The 24,522-nt window shown below is 43.3% G+C and overlaps 1 protein-coding gene across 5 annotated transcripts in view; it reads left to right on the top strand.

The window, feature by feature from the left end:
- Positions 1–7,775, top strand: part of arhgef37 (Rho guanine nucleotide exchange factor (GEF) 37) — a 169,812-nt gene extending 162,037 nt beyond the window's left edge. For all 5 annotated transcript variants that reach the window (XM_060836771.1, XM_060836770.1, XM_060836769.1 and 2 more), the window contains 2 exons: positions 5,334–5,518; positions 7,414–7,775. In XM_060836771.1, the coding sequence (XP_060692754.1) occupies positions 5,334–5,518; positions 7,414–7,620 (392 nt within the window). In that variant the 3' untranslated portion in view covers positions 7,621–7,775. The remainder of the gene's footprint in view (positions 1–5,333; positions 5,519–7,413) is intronic.
- The last annotated feature ends 16,747 nt before the right edge of the window (positions 7,776–24,522 follow it).

Genomic DNA, 24,522 nt, shown 5'->3' with positions numbered 1-24,522 from the left:
TGTAATTAAGTGAACATGTGTGGGAGCTGTTAGCATTTCACTACAGGAAGAGGATGGAAAAGTGGGCGAGAATGTGATCTTTTCATCTTATATAATCAAATATCATAACTGAGTAGCTTTTCATCAATTAAAATTAATAAAAACTGTAGCAAATTTAAAAACTTAAACTAACAGACCAAATTGACAGTGAAACCTGCAGGATTGGGAAAAGGGTTCTGTCTTGACAGTAGCGTTTGGACTGAAAGTGATTACTAAAAGGTTCACAGTTGATTGAGAAAGGATATAATTGCTATTTTTTCTGCATCTTGGCAAAAATTTAGAGATCTTATAAAAAAAACTGCTTATATAAAGTCAGACATATTCTGCTGCCTTTTCTTACAGATGGGTTTCAAGCATTTGCCAATCAGAATAGTTTTCAAGTATACTCAGTATATAATCAATGGCAGGATTTGGTATTTAGACCAGACTAGGTTAACCATGAAATGACATCATGCTCCAAATCATAGAATACCCATCTTCAGTGCCATCTGAGACCTGCTTTTCAAATAAAATTGAATGAATAATCTAAGTAAAAGGACCTAAAGTGAAATGCCCAATGGGTGACTGAAAAGAATAAAAGAAAGCAAAGAAACAAGTAAAATTCAATTTTAAGTGGTAGCCTCTAAGGGCAGGATATAAACTCAGTTTAACATTTCATGCATGCCATTGACTAGACAGTTGTTTCAATAATGGGAGTCGTGTTTTGACAGTCTTCAGAGACCCCACTGCAGTAGACATCTGATACCCAACCCACTTAGCACCCTTCTTAACTGGCATTGTGCCCATCTACCCACTCAAGCATCCTAACCCTATACTTATCTTACATACTTAGCCTTTAACAGGAGCTACGAGAGTCATTGTCTGCGCTGATAGACATTTGAATCACAGAATATGCCAATTACAATCATGAAAAAGGGGCGTGATTTGACTTCTCTTGACGGCCTTACCCCACATGAGACCTGATAGATTAGGCCCTCTATTTCTGAAGGAATCTCCTGCCAGAAATGCAAACTTGATTCTTCATGGAAAAAGTAATAACGCAGTGGCAGTCTGACTGTGACTGCCATTCCTTGGAAAATCAAACCCAATGTTCTGAGCAATGTGAGTAGTTCCATTATTGTTCCAGGACAGGCTTAAACCAGTTGCTGTTCCTTGGAAGAAGATCACTATTACGTAGTTTACAATAAACTCATTTTAGCAGACATAGTAGCAGGAGTAGTCCATTTGGCCTTTGAGTCTGTTCCAGCATTCAATTAAATCTGGTTGTGGTTTCATCTCTACTTTCTTGCCCGCAGTCCATGACCCTTGACTATCTTGTCTATCAAAGATCCATGTAACTTAGCCTTGAATAAATCTGCAAAAGAGAATTCTACACTACAATGGCCCTAAGAGAGGAAAACATATTCTCACCTCTGTCTTAAAAGTGTGACCTCTTACTCTTAAGTTATGTCCCTTAGTTTTCTTTCCTGGTGTCCACCCTGTTCATATCTCTCAAGTTCTTGTCTGCTTCAATAAAATCACATCTCGCTCTAAACTCCAGTAGCTATAGACCTGATCTGTTCGTTAAGATCACTTCTCACTCCGGTAGCTATCAACCCGATCTGTTTGAATTGGGAGTTGACATGGGGCTCACAGACACAAGATGGCCGTTGTGTCATAAGTTGGTCACTTAGCACACAAGATGGCCACTGTGCCATTACATGGAAAAATACAGCAAAGCATACACAGATACTGCCTGAGGCCAACAGGATATCAGCACAGTAAACAGAACATAGATGATTAATTTAAGGTGGGTGAGGGAGAGAATACACATCAGTACCATCTACTGCCCATGGAAGTGTCTGGGTCCAGCCGCCACCTTCAATAGAAATGTTAATTACCTGTATGAAAGTGTTAATACCTTAGATTTCCAGTAATGGAAAATGATCTTCCTTCTCAGGGAGAATGAGCATGCCTAATTACTGCAGCAATGGACTTCCACGTAGCTGCTGAAACCGACTACGACTCCGTCATGTTTTCTGTAAACAAACCATGCTGCGCAAACAAAGACTCGATACATGAACGATTATACCATGAAATGTGTAAAATATCGTGATGTGCTCCAAGGGTGAGAGAAGGCTCGCAGCTGACAGCCGTACTGCCAGACGTCTCTCACTCCCCAGAGCTCTGGTTTCCCCAAACAATAAACTCTGTCGTTGAATCCCGATTCTGACTCCGAGACTGGTGTTTTTTCCCCACAACATATTCTTCCTAAAATAGTCTTTCCATCTGACGAATGAGTGGAGTAAACCTTGTCAGAACTACTTCTAAAGCATGTTTTTCTTTTGGATTAAAAACCCAAAGCTGTATATTGTATTCTACATGTGCCCCCAACAATTGGTTTGTGCAGCTTCAGTAATATGGCCCTACTCTTAGTTTTCATTCCTTTAGAACAGACAACATCCCATTGCCTTCCAAATCACTTGTTATTCCTGCAAACTAACTTAATGTGACTCACGTCATTCATTTGTTTTCTCTTGTCAGTTTCCCAAACTCATCCCAGAGAATCAACTCCAGCTTTAGTTACTCTTTTCCTGTTCAAGTACTTGCAGAAGCTTTCACTCACACGAAATTACTCGCAAGCTTTCTCACATTATCTACTTTCTGCCACCTTGTCATTTTTTTTGTCATTCTTTGCTGGGTCCTCAAAGGCAGTCCAATCCTCTGACCCCACCAGTTTGCAGATTTGTGCAGGGTTTCTTTCAATTTAATATTATCCTCAACTTCCTTATTTAGCCATGGACAAATTGGGATGCGTCTTAAAATCTGAAAACTGGTTCAAAAGAGGGAAATCAGGAGGGCAAAAAGGGGACGTGAGATAGCATTGGCAAATAGAATTCAGGAGAATCCAAAGAGTTTTTACAAATATATTTAGGACTAAAGGGTAACTAGGGAGAGAATAGGGTCCCTCAAAGATCAGCAAGGCAGCCTTTGTGTGGAGCCACAGAAAATGGGGGAGATACTAAATGAGCTTTTTGCATCAGTATTTACTGTGGAAAAGGATATGGAAGATATAGACTGTAGGGAAATAGATGGTGACATCTTGCAAAATGTCCATATTACAGAGGGGGAAGTGCTGGATGTCTTGAAATGGGCAAAGGTGGATAAAGGTGGGCGGCACAGTGGCATATGGGTGCCACAGTGGTTAGCACTGCTGCCTCACAGCACCAGAGACCCGGGTTCAGTTCCCACCTCAGGCAACTGACTGTGTGGAGTTTGCACATTCTCCCTGTATCTGGGTGGGTTTCCTCCGGGTGTTCTGGTTTCCTCCCACAGTCCAAAAATGTGCAGGTTAGTTGAATTGGCCAAGCTAAATTGCCGTTAGTGTTAGGAGTAAATGTAGGAGAATGGGTCTGGGTGGATTGCGCTTTGGTGGGTCGGTGTGGACTTGTTAGGCTGAAGGGCCTGTTTCCACACTGTAACTAATCTAATTTAATCCCCAGGACCTGATCAGGTGTACCCTAGAACTCTGTGGGAAGCTAGAGAAGTGATTGCTGGGCCTCTTGCTGAGATATTTGTATCATCGATCATCATAGGTGAGGTGCCAGAAGATTGGAGGTTGGCAAATGTGGTGCCACTGTTTAAGAAGGGTGGTAAGGACAAGACAGGGAACTATAGACCAGTGAGCCTGACCTCGGTGCTGGGCAAGTTGTTGGAGGGAATCCTGAAGGATAAGATGTACAAGTATTTGGAAAGGCAAGGACTGATTCGGGATAGTCAACATGGCTTTGTGTGTGGGAAATCATTTCTCATAAACTTTATTGAGTTTTTTGAAGAAGTAACAAAGAAGATTGATGAGGTAGATGTGATCTATATGGACTTCAGTAAGGCATTCGACAAGGTTCCCCATGGGAGACTGAGTAGCAAGGTTAGATCTCATGGAATACAGGGAGAACTAGCCATTTGGGTACAGAACTGGCTCAAAGGTAGAAGACAGAGGGTGGTGGTGGAGGGTTGTTTTTCAGACAATAGGCCTGTGACTAGTGGAGTGCCACAAGGATCGGTGCTGGGCCCTCTACTTTTTGTCATTCACATAAATGATTTGGATGTGAGCATAAGAGGTACACTTAGTAAGTTTGCAGATGACACCAAAATTGGAGGTGTAGTGGACAGTGAAGAGGGTTACCTCAGATTACAACAAGATCTTGACCAGATGGGCCAATGGGCTGAGAAGTGGCAAGTGGAGTTTAATTCAGATAAGTGCGAGGTGCTGCATTTTCGGAAAGCAAATCTTAGCAGGACATTACATACTTAATGGTAAGGTCCTAGAGAGTGTTGCTAAAAAAAAGAGACCTTGAAGTGCAGGTTCATAGCTCCTTGAAAGTGGAGTTGCAAGTAGATAGGATAGTGAAAAAGACATTTGGTCTGCTTTCCTTTATCGGTCAGAGTATTGAGTACAGGAGTTGGGAGGTCATGTTGCGGCTGTGCAGGACATTAGTTAGGCCATTGTTGGAATATTGCATGCAATTCTGGTCTCCTTCCTATCGGAAAGATGTTGTGAAACTTGAAAGGGTTCAGAAAAGATTTACAAGGATGTTGCCAGTGTTGGAGGATTTGACCTAGAGGGAGAAGCTGAAAAGGCTGGGGCTGTTTTCCCTGGAGCGTTGGAGGCTGAGGGGTGACCTTTTCGAGGTTTGCAATATTATGTGGGGCAAGAATAGGTTAAATAGGCAAAGTCTTTTCCCTAGGTTCGGGGAGTCCAGAACTAGAGAGCATAGGTTTAGGGTGAGAGAGGAAAGATATAAAAGAGACCTAAGGGGCAACTTTTTCACACAGAGGGTGGTACGTGTATGGAATGAGCTGCCAGAGGAAGTGGTGGAGGCTAGTACAATTGCAACATTTAAGAGGCATTTGAATGAGTTTATGATTAGGAAGGGTTTGGAGGGATATGGGCCGGGTGTTGGCAGGTGGAACTCGATTGGGTTGGGATATCTGATCGGCATGGATGGGTTGGACCGAAGGGTCTGTTTCCATGCTGTACATCTCTATGACTCTATATCATGCCATCATAGTAATGTTGGTTTCTATTATACTCCCCAAAGCAAAATATCCTAATTTCTTCTCAAAGGGCTTTTTGATCACATTTATTTTATGTTTGGTAACTATTATTCTAATAAACAGTAAATGTCATAGCTGATCTGTAAGCATGAGCAATTTTAAATATTTTCAGTTGTAACAATTAAACCTGCACTTAAAACAATAAATATAAAAAAAATGCTTCCATTCAATTATGTCATTTTTTTTTCTCTATCAAGGCCATCGAGGATTTGTTCCTGCTGGAAAACTGAGTCCACTTCAGCCTGGAAAACAACTAAGTAACTTTCCACTATCACAGGGTCCCTCTCTTGATCACACTGTGGATGGAGCAATTAACAGAAGAAAATCTTCTCCTTCACCTGAAAGTCCTCTCTGCCGACTTCCACAACCAATGCAGTATCAAGTAAGGGCATTCAATTAACATGTTCATATTTTTTACATTATAGTATTACTCAGTTTCAGCTGATTTACATCTTTCTTAACATACCAAAAGAGAGCAGAAATTAGGCTCTTTTTGACCATTTCTCAGCTCAGGCACTGTTGATAGCATTCTCACTCTGAATCACAAGTTAAAGCCCCACTGCAGGACTTGAACACAAAATCAAGGCTGACGCTCCGGTGCAGTACCTGAGGAATACTGAACTGTCAGAGTTGCTGCTTTGAATGAGGCATTAAACTGAGGTCCTGTCTACTTCCTTGAGTGAAATTAAAATATCCCATGTAAAGATTTAAATACATCCATATGTTTGTCCATGCATATAAATTATTTTGAAGAAAAAGAAAGGAGTTAACCCCCTGTATCTGGCCAATATTTATTTCTCAATCAATATTGCAAAAACAGGTTATCTTCAGTACCACATGGCTGTTTGAGGAAGATGTCTGTAAGTAACTTAGCTGCTGCAGCATTTCTTACTTTACAACAGTGACAACATTTCTATAATATTTCATTTGCTGTGAAACACTTTGAAACATCCAGTGGTCGTGAAAATTGCTATTAAATGAAAGTCTTCTTTTCTCTTTTTTTCTTCTAGAATGCAATAGTAGCTAGTCAAAAGTGTTTTGTGGCAATGAAACTCACTATAAAACATATCCAAAAATGCACTATCTTAACATCTAAAATATAACACATTCCTAAATAAGTCAGGAACTTATGGTTATCTGCAAATGTATTTTGCAATTGTCATAATTGATTTTAAATTATTGCTTGTTCTAAGATATTGATATGGAATTAGTGAAATTATAGTGAAGAAATTACAGTAATATGTTCAATAATTCAGGTGGTTATTTTCTACTGTTCTCACTGCAAACTTGACTGACAGTTTATATTACAGTGAAGGTCCTTTGCAATATCTCAAAGGCAGTTAGGGTCATGCAATAAATGCTGGCCTCACCACTGATGCTCACATTCCAGAAATAACTAAAAAGGAAAGTCATTGGGAAAAGTCAATGTTATAATATAAGAAATGTGGCAGCCATTTCAGTTTCATGGAGGAACTGGCAATACCTTAATCTCATTCTAAAATAACTACTCTCTTTTTTGCTACGGAACAACCATAGAAACAATAACAAAAAAAAGTCCACTTCCAGTTGAAAGACAGCCATCTGTGAAAGTGAAACCAAATAAAATGGGTGTTCTAAATAAAACACTGTTGCTTCTCTATGAAATGTAGAAAACTAATCTCCAATAGACTAATATGCTGAGATAAGACCATCAGTACTAAGGTTTTCTCACTGCATTTTTTGATGTAGGCTTATAATTTTGATCAGAGACACAACAGGTGAAACTTCTCCCAAACATAATTTATTTTATTTACTACAAAGACCTCTAACTGAATTAAATTGGAATGAATGTACTTCCTCATTATATTTAACTGACAATAGATTAGATTACTTACAGTGTGGAAACAGGCCCTTTGGCCCAACAAGTCCACACCGACCCTCCGAACAGCAACCCACCCAGACCCATTCCCCTACATTTACCCCTTCACCTAATACTACGGGCAATTTAGCATGGCCAATTCACCTAACCTGCACATTTTTGGCCTGTGGGAGGAAACCAGAGCAACCCAGAGGAAACCCATGCAGACACGGGGAGAATGTGCAAACTCCACACAGACAGTTGCCTGAGGCGGGAATTGAACCCAGGTCTCTGGGTGCGGTGAGGCAGCAGTGCTAACCACTGTGTCACCGTTCAATACTATTGAACAATGCTGAAGATCAATTCCATGATTACTGAAATGTTGAAGCAATTACCTAAGATACTGTCTTACTTATGTGTCATTGTTGATCTGTATTCAGGTTATTGCAGCATATCAGTTTACAGCAAGAGGACCTCATGAAGCCAGCCTACAACCTGGACAAGCTGTAACAATCCTGGAAGCTCATGATAAGAAAGGGAGCAGTGAATGGTACCTTGTTGAAGTGAATGGACAAAGGGGATATGTGCCTTCAAATTATTTGATGAAAGTGCCTTGCACTGGAGGGAGGAAATCATTTGCACTATAATATTAATAATTAGTATCCTACCATTCAAAGAGTTGCACTAACTGTTTTTTGCACATCAGTTTGCAGTGGCAAAGGAGATATGAAGAATTGTAAAACACTAATTTTGCTTTCCAAAATCCTATGTCTGCTAACATTATGAGCTTTGTTAATTTTGTTTTGAGGAGTTTAACAGAAACTAAAATCACTATGATAGCATGATATAATGAATTTTGAATCAGTATTCAGATTTTAAGATGCATCCTAATATGATTGCCAAATGTTGTTCCTTCACATGGAAAACACTCAACTCCACTCATGCACTTTTTAAGCTTGTAAAGAATATTGTCCGTGATAGTTATGTGCTTAATGTTTAGCATCAAATAAGTCAATCATCAATATTCTTAAAGTTATCTATATTTTAGGCTTTAACTCAGTCTAGGCAATGTGACCTTAATTTCACCACTTTTCCGATGCATAAGAATCAGGTGATTTCAACCAGTTCTCGAAGTTGAGTTTGCTGCATGGAAATGGTTGGAACCAACTTATTTTGGATAGTTGACGCAAAGTTGACAGTCAGTCATTCAGCACTATAATGAATAGTTTGCTTCTTAAAACAGTATGTGGGATTTTTTTTTTAACTTGTTCTGTGACTGACACTAGTTTCCTTAATGCTTTAATATTTGAAGCTAAGTATTTCATTGTGAAAATGGATTTTGTCAATCAGTAGGATAAAAATGTTCCATTTCTGTGTACTGCCCTTTCTGACTTTGCACAAACAAGTTATTTTTTGAAGGAAATTTGACATTAGTTGGAGTTTTAACAAGCTTGCACAGCAACTTCTTCACAATGATCAATTGTAGCATTGTATTTTATGATGAAATAGATGTTTATTGTGTTTACTTATATGGTAAATTTGAATAAATTATGTAACAGATTAAAGGAACACTAAATTAAAGGAATACTGTGAATAATGAAATTCATGGAAGTCTTAACGTTTTTAAAATGGAGAAAGTACTTCTTATTAGAACTGTTCACTGCAAGCAAAATGTGATTTTTTTTTCCCCACTGAATCGGATGAGGAGATGAAGTGTGGGGAGTCATAAAATGAGGAAAAACAGAATGTGGAGTGCCTATTACCTTTCTAACTCCCCCTAATTGATGCCCAGAGATCTTCTTTTGAGGTAGATATCAAAGGTAAGACCACAGCTGGCTGTCTCTGACCTGTATTAGTGGCACTTCTTAGTAACCTCATTGTGAATGTTAGAGGGAATCAAGGTCAGAATTCTGCCTTTGTCTCAGGGCATGGGTGCGGCATCTGCCACAGCCCCTTCCAGTAGGGTAGTGATGAGTTCCCTCCTATTGTCAGTCTTCCAGGTAAGAGCACCAGCATTTGAATTACTTTTCCCAGTCTTGTAGAAGGTGGACTTAAAACTGTGGTTCTCACCTACCACCCCACCAACCTCCGTATACAGCGTATCATCCGCCGTCATTTCCGCCACCTCCAAATGGACCCCACCACCAGGGATATATTTCCCTCCCCTCCCCTATCAGCGTTCCGCAAAGGCCACTCCCTTCGTGACTCCCTCGTCAGGTCCACACCCTCCACCAACCCAACCTCCACTCCCGGCACCTTCCCCTGCAACCGCAGGAAATGTAAAACTTGCGCCCTCACTTCCCTCCAAGGCCCCAAGGGATCCTTCCATATCCGCCACAAGTTCACCTGTACCTCCACACACATCATCTATTGCATCCGCTGCACCCGATGTGGCCTCCTCTACGTTGGGGAGACGGGCCATTTACTTGCGGAACGCTTCAGAGAACACCTCAGGGACGCCCGGACCAACCAACCCAACCACCCCGTGGCTCAGCACTTTAACTCTCCCTCCCACTCCACCGAGGACATGCAGGTCCTTGGACTCCTCCACCGGCAAAACATAACAACACGACGGTTGGAGGAAGAACGCCTCATCTTCCGCCTGGGAACCCTCCAACCACAAGGGATGAACTCGGATTTCTCCAGTTTCCTCATTTCCCCTCCCCCCACCTTGTCTCAGTCGGTTCCCTCAACTCGGCACCGCCCTCCCAACCTGCAATCTTCTTCCTAACCTCTCCGCCCCCACCCCACTCCGGCCTATCACCCTCACCTTGACCTCCTTCCACCTATCACATCTCCATCGCCCCTCCCCCAAGTCCCTCCTCCCTACCTTTTATCTTAGCCTGCCTGGCACTCTCTCCTCATTCCTGATGAAGGGCTTATGCCCGAAACGTCGAATTTCCTATTCCTTGGATGCTGCCTGGCCTGCTGTGCTTTAACCAGCAACACATTTTCAACTGTGATCTCCAGCATCTGCAGACCTCATTTTTTACCCTTAAAACTGTGTGAGTTCAGCGGCCCATCAGGTCACTGTTGCTGCTAGCTTCACAGATATTTGCAAATATCTGAGTGGGTTGTCTGTAAATACTTAAAACTCTGCACAAATCAAAAAATCTCTGAACCTCTGGGAAATAGCCCACATCAAAGTTTACAGTTTGGGTTTCATACTGGTGTGATTCTACAGATTACGCTCATTCTACTTGAGATGCTGACTGGCATAAGTGATAACTACTCTTTTGTGCCTTTGAATCTATTTCAGCACTGTACTTGGGAAAGGAAATTGTTTTTCAGAATGAAAGGGGGTTGAAAATCTGGGAAGCCAAGGTCAGCTGATGAGACAAGCTTCTGCTTGAGAGTGTAAATCAGACTTTACATGCTGGGGTCCAACTGCCTGTGATGTTCCATGAAGTACCACATCTTATACTGACTTTCCGAACCACCCTTTCAGCATTGTCCGATTTCGTCAGCATATCAGAGTGGGATGGCCTGCTGTGCATAGCCTTGCACACATCTGCTGTTGTGACCAGTTAACCATAGAATCACAGTTCCCTCCCAGTCTTTGGCTTAGGTCACTCCTCTACAAATTGGATTTTCTCATTGTCAGGAGTAATGCCTTCCCTGGTAACGTGGAGACGAGCATATCTTATTTTCATCCAGAAAAGCTGGTATTTCCAGTTTGACTTTCAAGTTAAATTGCAACAAGGAGGTTTAAAGAAGGTGTAATATTTCAAGGATCTTCTCGAATATCAAGTCAGAGATGAGAATTTCTTTCAGATACACAAAGTGAGACTAGAAATTAAGGTCACCTAAAGCTTTAACTATGAATTGTATGAGGGTGTCAGGGACATTGCAGGGCCCAAACAGCATTGTAGTTTGGGCACTGGAACGCATTAAGTGCCTGGTGCCTGTTCAGAATACCACCTTTCAATGTCTTGTTCAGCGATGGGCTATGTTTACAACCATGAGCTAAATTAAGACTGAAGAAATATTGCACTTGTGGTGCTATACTGTAACCAATTGAAGGTAAGAATCCATATGAGCCTTTCGTTGGTCGCCCATTAATTGACACAGATCCACAGTATTCTGTCTGTCTTCTTATGAGGACTACAGGTAGGTGTATAGGGTTGATGACTCTTGGATGACACCTCACTCCAAAGACTTCTGCAGATAGTTCTGGATTTCTCCCAGTGATAGGCTGTGATTGTCAGTAAGGAATCTTTGCTAGATGATCATTTTCAGTCACAATCCTGTTTTTTTTAACCAGATCACAATACCCAATGTCGTCATCATTGTTGATTATCAGGATCCCTGAAAAACTGAATTTTCTTAATGTTTACTGTGTAGCATGAGATTTCTTTTAATAGCCGTTGCAGCAGAATGTAACTTTCCAAATTTCTAGCATATGAAAACAAAAGGAAGAATTACAAAAAAATGCAGACAATCCAATGCCCAAGACTAGCATCAACAATTCATCTGGGGGTGACAAATGCACCCTTTTATCAGTGTTGTTTTTAAAAAAAAGCTTCGTCAGAATGGTAAATTAATCCTCAGATGAAAGCAGGCAAGAGGATCATCCAAAGTCGTGACTGGCTGTCGTATGGCCATTGGCCAAAGGGGTTCAGACAATTGATTGACTCATCGAGGGAATAACTTGTCCTGAGAAACTTGGGAAACAATAAGTGTCAGGCTCAGAGGTAAGTATTCAGAATAGGACATGATGGGGAAAACTGCAGGGGCTAGGGCAATTTGTGCTCGAATAACCACACTATGGCCAAGGAAGTTGGAGAAGATGTATCTGCACTGGAAAAGATGTGCAGGGGCCAAGAGATGCAAGGAACCAGATTCCGCGCTGGAGTAAACACACTGTAGTTTGTCAAATCCATGCTGGAGGATGTTTTCAGGGACTAAGGATAAAGAAAACCCAGGGCAGAGGGCAGTCTGGAGTAAAAGAACCATCCCTAGTTATCAATTATAGTAAATCATCAACTGTTTTTGTTAGGTAACCATGATCACAAAACCTTCGAGTTAACATTCATCATTGCTGAATATTGTCCCATTTTTGATGAGGATAGAAGCCAGCTGCTTCCTTTGGGTCTCTTCCAATTTGTTAATCTCCATCTTTGAAGTAAGGTTAGTGATATTTCCAGTGTACACAACAGGAACAGGTTTAAGAACACCTTGGTTGTAGACAAACATCTTTATCACTGAAATTGGCAGTCTGTATGGGTTCTCTAACTTTATCTCCCACAGTAACTCCAAACGTTACGCTGAGTGGGATCTCTGCTACCCGTCTCTATAGTCAGGCCTGATATCAAACAATTGGAGATGGTTGGCATGAGCCTGAGTATAGACAGGTAAAAGAGCAGACTGATTCTCTGTTCCTTGAACCATTCTAAGGTCATGCGCAGGTTGATGTATGCAACTTGTTCAAAGACCCAGTGTCCAATCTGCTAACCTCAATATACTGCTCATTGCTGTTATCTGATATGCTGTCCAAAGTCAACCGAATATCTTTTAATACATTTGACACCAGCACCACTTACGTGCTCAGCTACCCTACTTCTACTGGAGTACTGACTGGGTTGCAAAGATGTGATTGAGCTTTCCAGACCGGTCCTCAATGTAGCCATTGTAGTGGATGTCCAACTCCCACGAAGCAGAGACACAAATGAAAGAAGAAACACTCATCAGCTCAAATTCTTCAACAAGATGCATGCAAAAACAAAATCAGGCAATGGTTGACTCCTGTGTAAAAAAGCATGATGTTTCTACCTTGCCAATTTGATACTCATGATGAGGTAAGTTCCTATTCCTCTACAGAAGATTGAACCTATTGCTGAAGGAACCTTGACCCCTGCATGGCTCTCAGTGAGATACCCAATTAGTTCAGTGCCTGGTGAGAAGGGAAAGGAAGGCTTTTGTATTGGATGGGATCTCTGAGCTTCGTGGTCAGTAGTGGCTGTAGTTGTTGAGGGCAGATTTGTTTGATATGTCCTGCTCTGACAGAATTCCAACACCACTTTTGAAAATCCTTTAGGCAGATTGGCCATGAGGTTTACCCTCTTTCTTCTGCGTCAACAACAGCCTGAAGTTTGCCAATGCTCAGCTTTGTTGATAAGGCACTTTCCTGATAGTAGTTTCTTTCCTTGTCTTAGGAATCCAATCTTTCTTCATAAAGTAGACGATCTGATTATACGTGTTCAACGAAGATAATTAAGATTTTTCACTATTAAGCCTATGCAAGGGAGTGGAATGTATTATTTCCCCTTCCAACTCTATTTTGATTTAATCCCTGTCCTCCCCTTCACTGTTTGATCACACAGCATTACCCTTTGATGTGAAGGGCACTGCTTGTCACTGGCCATTTGGGTGTTTCTTTTCTCCCCAGTGGTGGAAATTGAGTAAAGATTCATACACATTGTGTCTTTCACTGTGTCTCACACCTGCATACACACACGATGGGTGCTGGGGATAAAATAAGCACTATAGCAGTTAGGCAGTTGTGTGGGGGGTAATTAAAAAAAATGTCAGCAGTTGTGCTGAGAGCTACCGCTGAGGGAACTGGATCAGTGATGAAGGACTCTCCATTTTGTGTTGGAGAGGGGACTGACTTTGAGCTGGCTGGCCCACAGCCAGTGTACTGTGAGGAGAGAGAAGGAAGAAGAAGAGTTCTCTGAGTGATGAGACATAAAAAAAGGAAAGAAATTAAGCCTCTGCCAATCCATTCAAAAGTCCCTCACTGCTTCTTCTAAATGTCCTTTACCTTCCTGACCCTGATTAATTTGATGGTGGAATCCAGGACAATGATGATGATTGCGTTGAACAACTTCACCAGCTCCAAGGAAGTGGAGACCAGGTCCTCTCTTAGTTTGTACATATAAAAGCTCTTCTGTCGCTATGTCAGACTCCTGTCACAAAAGCCCTGTCAAAGATCAGCTGCAGCCCTTTTGAACTTGTGTGCCTCAACCTAGCATGTCCCAGTGGGTTTTCCCCCACAGATGTTGTATCATGAGTACTGCCTGCTCATTTGCATTGAGTCCCCTGTTGATATAAGGTGCTGTGCACATTCAATCCAGTCTTCAGTCACCAGATCATTGGGTGCTTCTGGTCTTCCTGCAAATCCGTCCAACTTGCTATTCATTGGCAAGTAGGATATCCAAGCAAGAGTGAGGACTGCAGATGCTGGAGATCAGAGTCAAGAGTGTGGTGCTGGAAAAGCACAGCCGGTCAGGCAGCAGCCGAGGAGCAGGAGAATCGAAGTTTCGGACAAATGTCCTCCATCAGGAATGAGGCTGAAAGCCAAGGGGGTGGTGAGATCAATGGGAAGGCAGTGGGGCTGGGGGTAAGGTAGCTGAGAGTGCAATAGATAGATGGAGCTGGGGGTAATGGTGATAGGTCGGAGAGGAGAGTTGGGTGGATAGGTGAGAAAGACGATGGACAGTACAGGTCGGGGCCGAGTTGGAAGGTTGGAACTGGGATAAGATGGGGGGAGTGAAATGAGCAAACTGGTAAAATCAACATAAATGCTGTGGGGTTGGAGGGTGCTGAGGTGGAAGATGAGGCGTTCTTCCTCCAGGCGTCGGGCAGTGAAGGAGTGGTGATGGAGGAGATCCAGGTCGTTGGTGGAGTGGGAGGGGGAGTTGAAGTGTTCGGCCACAAGGCAGTGGGTTTGGTTGGTGCGGATGTCCCGAAGATGTTCTCTGAAGCGCTGTGCAAGTAGGCGTCCAGCCTCTCCAATGTAAAGGAGACTGCATGGGGAGCAACGGATACAGTAAATGACATGTCTGAAAGTGCAAGTGAAACTTTGGATGTGAAAGGCTCCTTTGGATCCTTGGACAGAGGTAAGGGGGGGGAGGTGTGGGTGCAGGTTTTGCAATTCCTACAGTGGCAAAGGAAGGTTCCGGGAAGGGAGGGTGGGTTGGTGAGGAGCATGGAACCAGACAAGGGAGTTGCAGAGGGAATGGTCATTATAGAAAGTGGATAGGGGTGGGGAGTGAAATCTATCTCTCGTGGCTGGGTCCGTTTGTGGGCGGCACGGTGGCACAGTGGTTAGCACTGCTGCCTCACAGCGCCTGAAGACCCGGGTTCAATTCCCGACTCAGGCGACTGACTGTGTGGAGTTTGCACGTTCTCCCCGTGTCTGCGTGGGTTTCCTCCGGGTGCTCCGGTTTCCTCCCACAGTCCAAAGATGTGCGGGTCAGGTGAATTGGCCATGCTAAATTGCCCGTAGTGTTAGGTAAGGGGTAATGTAGGGGTATGGGTGGGTTTCGCTTCGGCGGGTCGGTGTGGACTTGTTGGGCCGAAGGGCCTGTTTCCACACTGTAAGTCTAGTCTAGTCTAGTCTAGTCTAGTTTGTAGATGGCAGAAATGGCGGAGGATGATGCAACGTATACAGAGGTTGGTGGGGTGGAAGGTGAGGACCAGGGGGCTTCTGTCCTTGCATTTGGAGGGGTGGGTTTCAAGGGCAGAGGTGCAGGAGGTGGATGAGATGCACTGCAGGGCATCATCAACCATGTGGGAGGGGAAATTGTGGTCTTTGAAGAAGCCGGCCATCTGGTGCGTTCTGTAGTGGAGGTCTTAAATTTGCAGTATGTACGGGTTGTCCTGTTCAGATACAAATTGTGTTGGTCTGAATGTAATCTGGAGTCTATGTGAGATCTGTCGGTTCCATAGGCAGGCACCGAGGAAGGAGATGTGGCTGTGGTAGATGTAGCGAGTCTGCTTCAGGGCAGAGGAGACAACCTTGGGGGGAGGGGGAGTGCAGTGAGAGAGAGACTCACTGAAATCTTTACAGAGAGAGGAAAGGAGAACTTCTTCAAGGTGGGCATCCATGGAAAAGGCTTCACAGGAAGGTTACAGGAGAAAGTGAGGACTGCAGATGCTGGAGATCAGAGTCAAGACTGTGGTGCTGGAAAAGCACAGCAGGTCAGGCAGCATCTGAGGAGCAGGAGAATTAATGTTTTGGGCAAAAGCCCTTCATCAGGAATGAGGCTGTGAGTTGATGGGGTGGTGAGATAAATGGGAGGAGGGTGGGGCTGGGGGAAGATAGCTGAGAGTTATGATAGGTAGATGGAGTTGGGGTGAATGGTGATGGGTCAGAGAGGAGGGTGGAGTGGATAGGTGGAAAGAACAATGGACAGTTAGGACGGGTCATGAGGGCAGGGCTGAGATGGAAGGTTGGAACTGGGATAAGAAGGAAACTGTTAAAATCAACATTGAAGCTGTGGGGTTGGAGGGTCCTGAGGCGTAAGATGAGGCATTCTTCCTCCAGGCATTGGGTGGTTAAGGAGTGGTGATGGAGGAGGCCCAGGACCTGCGCATCATTGATGGAATGGGAGGGGGAGTTGAAGTGTTTGGCCATGGGACGGTGGGGCTGGTTGGTGCAGGTGTCCCGGAGATAATCTCCGAAGCGCTCTGCAGTAGGTGTCCAGTCTCCCCAGTGTAGAGGAGACCGCATTGGGAGCAATGGATACAATCAATGATGTGTGGAAGTGCAGGTGAAACTTTGATGGACGTGGAAGACTCCTTTAAGGCTTTGGACGTATGTGAGGAGGAGGTGTGGCTGCATGTTTTGCAATTCCTGCGGTGGCAGGGGAAGGTGCTATGAGGGGGGTATGGGTTGGTGGAGAGCGTGGACCTGACAAGGGAGTCACGGAGAGAATGGTCTTTTCAGAAAGCAGATAGGGCTGGGGAGAGAATATCTAACCAGGACTACCACTTCCTTCCTCATAGTGTCAAGGGAATGCACTTGGGAAGACTCTGCCTGGGTTTGATCTAAGGGTCCAATTTCCTCTGTCAATACCAGAGCTTCCATTGACCCCAAAGCAGCTTCAACCTCCCTCATGGAGATTGAAAACCTGCCATCCTTCACCATTGTTACCTCCTAAGGATGATTCAGTGACACTGGGTAGATGCTGAGAGGATATTTTCCCTCACGAGGGAGTCTAGAACAATGGGTGCAATTTCAAAATAAAATTTTTAAAATATCCTATTTAAGATTGATAGAAGGAGGAACCCTTTGCTTCGAGGGCTGCTAGTCTTTGGACTTCTCTCCAACAGAGGACAATGAAGACTGGATCATTGAATATATTCAAATCTGCTAGGCAGATTTTGGATCTACAAGAGAGCCATAGTTATGGGGGAGGCAGGGCCAGGCAGGAAAGATTAGGTTAGATTCACTACAGTATGGAAACAGGCCCTTCGACCCAACAAGTCCACACTAACCCTCCGAAAAGTAACCCATCCCATATTCACCCTTGCCTAATGCACCTAACATTACGGGCAATTTAGCATGGCCAATTCACCTAACCTACACATCTTTGGATTGTAGGAGGAAATTGGAGCATCCGGAGGAAACCCACGCAGACACAGGGAGAATGTGCAAACTCCACACAGGCAGTTGCCCGAGAGTGGAATCGAACCCGGGTCCCTAGTGCTGTGAGGTACCAGTGCTAACCACTGAGTCACCGTGCCGCCCAAAGTGGAGTTAAGGCCACAATCAGGTCAGTTTCATTGAATCGTGGAGCAAGCACAATGGATCAAAGAGCCCACTCCAACTCTTAATTCTTACCATGATTTTACGAGTTCAATTGTCATGCAATCTTGTTCATCTTCTGAAAATAGATGCAATGAGGTTGCACGTAGCTCACAGCTGTGGCAATTAAATTCAAACCACCAGCTTAACCATTTCTATATTATCAATTATTCTGTATGATAAATGAACCCAGAAATTGATTTATAGTTATTTTTAGGAAAGACTGTCACTTGTCATGCAAGCAATCTTAATTTATTTTGTGTAGGTTGTGTGAATAGCATGCCATGCTAAAATCATTGCCTTGACCTTTGTGCTGATCTTATCTCTAAACTTGTTCTGCTACATTCCTGCAACCTTTCTCAATCTTTTCACTCAAAACTTCTCAACCTTGACTAATCATTTCTCCTTGACCATATCAGCTTTGGTTCTCTCATTTTACATTTATTTATATCAATACCTCTATCATAATGATGTGGTTGTCAGGTTAATGTTATAATTATTAGAGATGTCCACTAATATTATTGCTTGGAAGTAAGCAACATTATTTTTTATTTTCGAGTTCAAAATCTGCAATTATTAAGATGACTTATCCAAAATAACATATTTTACAAATGATACTCATATGCACACTATCCTTGTTGTTTGAAATATGCAGCAACATTTTATAATCATTAATGGACCTGTAATCAAGTATCCCAGTAAATCATTGCAAGAAATTGCTAATGTATAATTGCTAAACTAAAATTTCTGCTTGGAGAAGCTTTTTTAATGTTGTTACATTGTTTCCATTTATAATTGTCCCAAATTAGGTGCATGTCATATTCTTACATGATTACATTAGCTTGTTTCAGTGCAATAGAAATTTAAAAGAGTATAGCAGGTGGGAAAAAAAATTGACAGTATCAACTGTGTCAACAAGTTTTCTGCAAATCCTTTTACATCATTATTTAAATTATATAATGGACACCACAATTAATTATGAGCTGCACCTCTTCAATTTAATATCCTGTATAACTGAATTCTGAAATGCTTATTGAGCCAAGTGTAAAATTACCCACACTGACTTCTGAATCTTTAAACTGACAGGTATATTTGCAAATCTTCTCATGGAGCAGATTAGGATTTAAATCAATGACATGAAATCATTGCACCTCACTTTGAAAACGGAGAATATAACTTTATGCTTATGACATTTTTAGAAACATTATTTCTGTTACTGCTTTATGTGAAAAGAAACCTCTTCCATGGTGAACATTATATTAAAATCTCAAATTATGTTTTCCTGTTTGCCGCTCTAAAAATATTTCATACAAAAATAGGAAATGCAGGATGTTACATTGATGACGATTCATGAGGGTTATTTTTAAAGTATAATTTTTAAATTATGAAAATCACTGCATAAACCACAGTTCATATCCACATTAAAATATTTGAGAATACTGAAAGTGTTGTTGACCACAATGACATAATCCACTCAAGTTGTTATCAGCCCTGCAGAGATGAATGACTTTAAAATAAGAAATTCAAATTTCCAGTAGATAGCTGAAAGGATGATACAACAAGATTGCACAGTATAAGATATTTACTGTCCTGTTGTCGAACAAACCAAACCCCCTCAAAATATATTCAGAAGATAGTCCAGACCCTAACTTTTTCTTATTTTAAAGGTAAGTGTAAGGTTTTGCATTCCAGATGTAATTCAATTGGTAGAACGACTCGAATTTAAATAAAAACATACTTTATTTTTACACTACAGTTAAAATACAAAAAAAAAGAAAAGAAAGGTGGCATGGTGGCTCAGTGGTTAGCACTGCTGCCTCACAGCACTAAGGTCCCAGGTTTGATTCCAGCCTTGGGTGTCTGTGTGGATGTTTACACATTCACTCCATGTCTGTATGGGTTTCCTCTGGGTGCTCCGGTTTCCTCCCACAATCCACCTGCAGGTCAGGTGAATTGGCCACACTAAATTGCCCATAGTGTTAGGTGCAGGGAGAGGCTAGACCAGCCGCTATCTCTGGACGAGCTGACCAAGGCCCTCGAGTCCTTCGAAAAGAATAACCTCCCTGAAGCGACGGCTTACCGGTTGAGCTGTATTCCGCTCTGTGGGACTTGATTGGCCAGGACCTGCTAAAGGTGTATGTCAGTATGTTTCAGGCAGGTACCATGAGTGAATCCATGAGGAAAGGCATCATCACCCTCATCTACAAGCGGAAGGGGGAGATGGAAGAACTCAGAAATTGGAGATCAATCTCACTGTAGAATGCGGATTACAAAGTTCTGTCAAAGGTAATCGCCAACCGGGTCAGGTCTGCTCTGGGGTCGGTGATTCACCCTGACCAAACCTGTGCTGTACCGGGCAGGAAGCTCGCTGAGAGTCTTGCACACCTCAGGGAAACGATCGCCTTTGTGCACAACAGAGGGTTGGACACCTACCTGATCAGCCTGGACCAGGAGAAAGCCTTTGACAGGATATCACACACGTATATGAGAGATGTTCTCTCCAAAATGGGCTTTGGGGAGGGAATCTGCAATTGGATCAGACTGCTCTACACCAACATTGTCAGTGTAGTCTCAATCAATGGGTGGGAATCAGATAGCTTCCCAATCAGATCTGGAGTCAGGCAGGGCTGCTCTCTCTCTCCTGCCTTGTTTGTGTGCTGCATAGAGCCATTTGCCGAGTCCATCAGGAAGGATGCGAGCCTGAGAGGGTTGAGTATTCCTGGCAGCAGGGGCCTGCAGGTTAAGGCCTCCCTGTACATGGATGATGTCGCTGTTTTCTGCGTGGCTCTGCTGTCCGTGCGCAGACTCATGTGCATATGTGACCAGTTTGAAAGGGCCTCGGGGGCCAAGGTAAACCGAGGCAAGAATGAGGCCATGCTCTTCGGGAACTGGGCCGATCAATCCTCAATCCCCTTCACCATCAGGACTGACCACCTGAAGGTGCTGGGTATTTGATTCGGGAGGGCTGGGGCGTGCACCAAGTCTTGGGAGGAGGGTATCAGCAAAGTGAGGCAGAAACTGGGCAGATGAAAGCTACGGTCACTCTCCATCGTGGGAAAAAAACCTGGTCATCAGGTGTGAGGCACTGTCATTGCTGTTATACATGGCACAGGTCTGGCCTATTCCCAGAACCTGTGCCGCTGCAGTCATCCGGGCCATCTTCCAATTTATATGGAGATCAAAGATGGACCGGGTCTGAAGGGACTCAATGTATAAAGATCTGGGCAATGGGGGAAAACTATACACCCAATGCCACCCTCACCTTGATGGCCACTTTTGTGTGTGGCTGTATCAAGCTGTGCGTGGATCCCCGGTACGCAAACACCAAGTGTCACTACGTACTGAGGTTTTACCTGTCCCCGGTGTTGCGAAGGATGGGCCTGGCCTCACTGCCGCGGAACGTTCCGAGTGGTTGGACCGTTCCGTATCACCTGCCCTTGGTGGATTTGTTTATAAAGAAAAACACCTTTGACCACAAGTCCAGCAGGAAGTGGTCAGCACGTAGTGTCCTTGAGACCCTTCAGGAAAAGGAGAGGCCAGATCCTATCGAGCGGTCCCTGAGCAGACTGTCAAAGCCATTTGGCAGAATGCCTCATCGCCAGAACTTTCCAACAAGCACCAAGACATGGCTTGGCTGGTGGTGAGAAGGGCTCTACCTGTGAGATCCTTTATGCATGCCCGGATTCTCTCCCGCACCACACGCTGCCCTTGAAGCGGCTGCAGGGGGGACGAGACTGTCACACACCTCCTTCTGGAATGTGCCTATGCAGAAGAAGTTTGGAGAGGAATGCAGTGGTGTTTGTTGAGGTTCGTCCCGAGCAGCGCCGTGATGCGGGACTCCGTGTTCTACGGTCTGTTCCCCGGGACGCACACCGAGACGAACATCAACTGTGCCTGGAGGATCATCAACTTGGTGAAGGACGCTCTCTGGGTGGTCCAAAACCTGTTGATCTTCCAGCTGAAGGAGTTGACCCCGACTGAGTGTTGCAGACTGGCACATTCCAAGGCCCAGAATTACGTGTTGAGGGACGCGCTGAAGCTTGGGGCAGCTGCCGCCAAGGCGTGGTGGGGAAAGACCACCGTGTAACATCTGCCTGTCTAAGAAGAACAGGGGGCCCACGCAGTCATTTGGACTCTGCCGCCGCCTCAGCTAAATATGTAATCGTACAGACCTGTATATATGAATGATTACTCTGTCTCTGTATACCAAGAAATGGAATGTTTACAGATGTATGGCATGACCAATTGTACAGATCATCAAAATATTTTATGAATAAAGTGTATTTTTGAAATTAAAAAAAAATTAGGTGCATTAGTCTGAGTGGGCCAAAGGGTCTGTTTCCACACTGTAGGGAATCTAATCTAATCCAGAAAAGAATTGGCTTTACTGTAACTCTTATTGAAATGCTCAAAAAAAAAGGTATATTAACCACTATGAATTAACTGTTCCAATATAGTAACATTGCATAAAAATTCAACTGACAAAGGCAAATTCCAAAAAATAAATGGTCAGACATGCAATTCTACACTGCAGTAAGAAAACCATCGAGAGAAAACTCTGAGAGAGAAAGTAGCAGGCAAAAATGTACTACAGTTTCAAAACCCAGCTTTAAGACCAGAACTACTGCTGCTACTGAAAACTAAAACTAAAATTTATGGCTTTGGGAGAGCTTGAATCCTAATTCAGGCTGCTTCTATGATTCCAACTTAAAAAAAAATCCAAGGCCTCACAAGCTGTTTATGGACTTGCAATAGGCAACTCGACAACTCTGCCTTAAAATCTCTCCTAAAAAAAACAAAACACACCTCACAACCTGGGAGGATTTAAACTAGAAAGATGGGGAGGTGAGATAGTGAGGAAAGATTTCAATCTGAGACTGGTACAGTTGAGAACAAAGGCGAGTCAAACAGATAGGGCAGGCAGGGACAAAGCAGAGAACAAGGTAGGACTGACAATTAAACTGCATGTATTTCAATGCAAGGGACCTAAAAGGGAAGGCAGATGAACTCAGAGCATGGTTAGGAACATGGGACTGGGATATCATAGCAATTACAGAAACATGGCTCAGGAATGGACAGAACTGGCAGCTTAATGTTCCAGGATACAAATGCTACAGAAAAGACAGAAAGGGAGGCAAGACAGGAGGGGGAGTGGTGTTTTTGATAAGGGATAGCATTACAGCTGTGCCGGGGGAGGATATTCCCGGAAATACATCCAGGAACGTTATTTGGGTGGAACTGAGAAATAAGAAAGCGATGATCACCTTATTGGGATTGTATTAGAGACCCCCTAATAGTCAGAGGGAAATTGAGAAACAGATTTGGAAGGAGATCTCAGTTATCTCTAAGAATAATAGGGTAGTTATGGTAGGGGATTTTAACTTTCCAAACATAGACTGGGTCTGCCATAGTGTTAAGGGTTTAGATGGAGAGGAATTTGTTAAGTGTGTACTAGAAAATTTTTTGATTCAGTATGTGGATGTACTGACTAGAAAGATGCAACACTTGACCTATTCTTGGGAAATAAGGCAGGGCAGGTAACTGAGGTGTCAGTGGGGGAACACTTTGAGGCCAGCAACCATAATTCTATTAGTTTTAAAATAGTGATTGAAAAGGATAGACCAGATCTAAAAGTTGAAGTTCTAAATTGGAAGAAGGCCAATTTTGACGGTATTAGGCAAGAACTTTCAAAAGCTGATTGGGAGCAGATGTTCGCAGGTACAGGGACGGCTGGAAAATGGGAAGCCTTCAGAAATGAAATATCGAGAGTCCAGAGAAAGTATATTCCTGTTAGGGTGAAAGGAAAGGTTGGTAGGTAGAGGGAATGCTAGATGACTAAAGAAATTGAGGGTTTGGTTCAGAAAAAGAAGGAAGCATATGTCAGGTACAGACAGGATAGATCGGGTGAATCCTTAGAAGAGTATAAAGGCAGTGGGAGTGTACTTAAGAGGGAAATCAGGAGGGCAAAAAGGGGACATGAGATAGCTTTGGCAAATAGAATTAAGGAGAATCCAAAGGGTTTTTACAAATTCATAAAGGACAAAAGGGTAACTAGGGAGAGAATAGGGCCCCTCAAAAATCAGCAAGGCGGCCTTTGTAAGGAGCCGCAGGAGATGGGGCAGATACAAAATGAGTCTTTGCATCAATATTTACTGTGGAGAAGGATATGAAAGATATAGAATGTAGGGAAACAGATGATCACATCTTGAAAAATGTCCATATTACAGAGGAGGAGGTGCTGGATGTCTTGAAACACATAAACGTGGATAAATCTCCAGGAACTGATCAGGTGTACCCGAGAACTTTGGGGAGACTAGAGAAGTGATTGCTGGGCCTCTTGCTGAGATATTTGTATCATTGATAGTCACAGGTGAGGTGCTGGAAGACTGGAGGTTGGCTAACGTGGTACCACTGTTTCAGAAAGGTGGTAAGGACAAGCCAGGGAACTATAGGCGGTGATCCTGACGTTGATGGTGGGCAAGTTTTTGGAGGGAATCCTGAGGGACAGGATGTACATGTATTTGGAAAGGCAAGGATTGATTAGGGATAGTCAACATGGCTTTGTGCATGGGAAATCATGTCTCACAAACTTGACTGAGTTTTTTGAAGAAGTAACAAAGAAGATTGATGAGGGCAGAGCAGTAGATGTGATCTATATGGACTTCAGTAAGACAATCAACAAGGTTCCCCATGGGAGACTGGTGATCAAGGTTAGATCTCATGGAATATAGGGAGAACTCGCCATTTGGATACAGAACTGGCTCAAAGACAGAAGACAGAGAGTGGTGGTGGAGGGTTGTTTTTCAGACTGGAAGCCTGTGACCAGTGGAATGCCACAAGAATCGGTGCTGTGTCCACTACATTTCATCATTTATATAAATGATTTGCATGTGAGCATAAGGGGTATAGTTAGTAAGTTTGCTGATGATGCTAAAATTGGAGGTGTAGTGGACAGCGAAGAACGTTACCTCAGATTACAATGGGATCTTGATCAGATGGGCCAATGGGTTGAGAA

The sequence above is a fragment of the Hemiscyllium ocellatum genome, chromosome 16, assembly GCF_020745735.1.
Source record: "Hemiscyllium ocellatum isolate sHemOce1 chromosome 16, sHemOce1.pat.X.cur, whole genome shotgun sequence".
Classification (NCBI taxonomy): domain Eukaryota; kingdom Metazoa; phylum Chordata; class Chondrichthyes; order Orectolobiformes; family Hemiscylliidae; genus Hemiscyllium; species Hemiscyllium ocellatum.
Note: the sequence above shows the minus strand (reverse complement) of the source record. Positions and strands in the feature narration are given on the sequence as shown.